This window comes from Corvus brachyrhynchos, unplaced genomic scaffold, assembly GCF_000691975.1.
Source record: "Corvus brachyrhynchos isolate BGI_N302 unplaced genomic scaffold, ASM69197v1 scaffold70, whole genome shotgun sequence".
Lineage (NCBI taxonomy): Eukaryota > Metazoa > Chordata > Aves > Passeriformes > Corvidae > Corvus > Corvus brachyrhynchos.
In genome coordinates this window covers 5,781,558-5,782,441 of record NW_008236217.1, presented here as the reverse complement: position 1 = coordinate 5,782,441, position 884 = coordinate 5,781,558, and the positions used below count along the sequence as shown (strand labels likewise).

General features: G+C 55.3%; 1 protein-coding gene across 3 annotated transcripts in view; it reads right to left on the bottom strand.

The window, feature by feature from the left end:
* The window catches only part of RPS6KA2 (ribosomal protein S6 kinase A2), a 250,972-nt gene that overhangs the window by 161,660 nt on the left and 88,428 nt on the right, over positions 1-884 (bottom strand). Inside the window, exon 1 of one of the 3 annotated variants that reach the window (XM_008643316.2) lies at positions 97-765. The exons of 1 other annotated variant lie outside the window; for it this stretch is intronic. In XM_008643316.2, the coding sequence (XP_008641538.1) occupies positions 97-195 (99 nt within the window). In that variant the 5' untranslated portion in view covers positions 196-765. Of the gene's footprint in view, positions 1-96; positions 766-884 lie in introns of those variants that run through there. One more of the 3 variants, XM_017745994.1, reaches the window with a different exon arrangement.

The window sequence follows — 884 nt, the reverse complement described above, 5'->3', positions numbered from 1 at the left end:
ACTTATCACATCAGTAAAAGCAGGCATTCTCTTGTACCTCTGTTACCTGCACCTAACAGCATTTGCTACATTTAACGAAGTTAGGGCGAATTTTACCTCAAATCTACTTAGGCTCGAGCTCTTTGACCGAGACTTCTTGCGGAGGTAGACCGAGAAGAAGCGACGCACTGTGAACTTCTTCATGTTCATGTCCATCGCCCTGTCCCAGCTGCGGTGCAGAGCACGAAGGAGCTGCGGCGCCGGCGGAGAAAGCTAGCGCATCCCGATTGCCCCCTATTTATATCCACAGGCAGGAGATCCTCCGAGGTGTCTGGCTGTGTTCGGCGAGCCGGGCACAGCTAGAGCTGCCAGCGGTGCGCTGCCGGAGCCGCGGGAGCCCGGAGCCGGCTGCCCGCCCTTCGGAGCATGAAGGCGCTGCGCTCGCTCTCGCTCCCCACTGTTTACATTTCGGTGCGGCGAGCCCAACTCTCTGGCCGCCGCCTCGCCCCCTTGCCTTCGGTCCCACTACGCCCAATCAGGCTCTGCTCTGGCTGCACGCAGAATCAGCGCCGGCAGATGACAGCTCCTGCGTCCCAGGCGTAGCAGGTTTCAGACAAATATTGGATGTGTCTATTGCTTTGCACTCCCTCTCCTCTCAGTCAGGCTCTTTCAATTTCCTGCTTTCTGAATCACATGGGGAATAGGCACATGCTGTACTTCTGTTTTTAGCTCAGAATTCAGACGCTGCTATAATTACTGAGGGCTGTGGTGGTCAGATCCGAGAAGAAAGCAGCTCCCCTGTGAGAGTCGCTCCTGGAAGAAAGCTGAAAGATGTCGTGCCCCCCCTGCCAGAATAGAAGGGTTTGAACCTCCTTTTATTCTGGGGAGTATGCAAAATAACACTG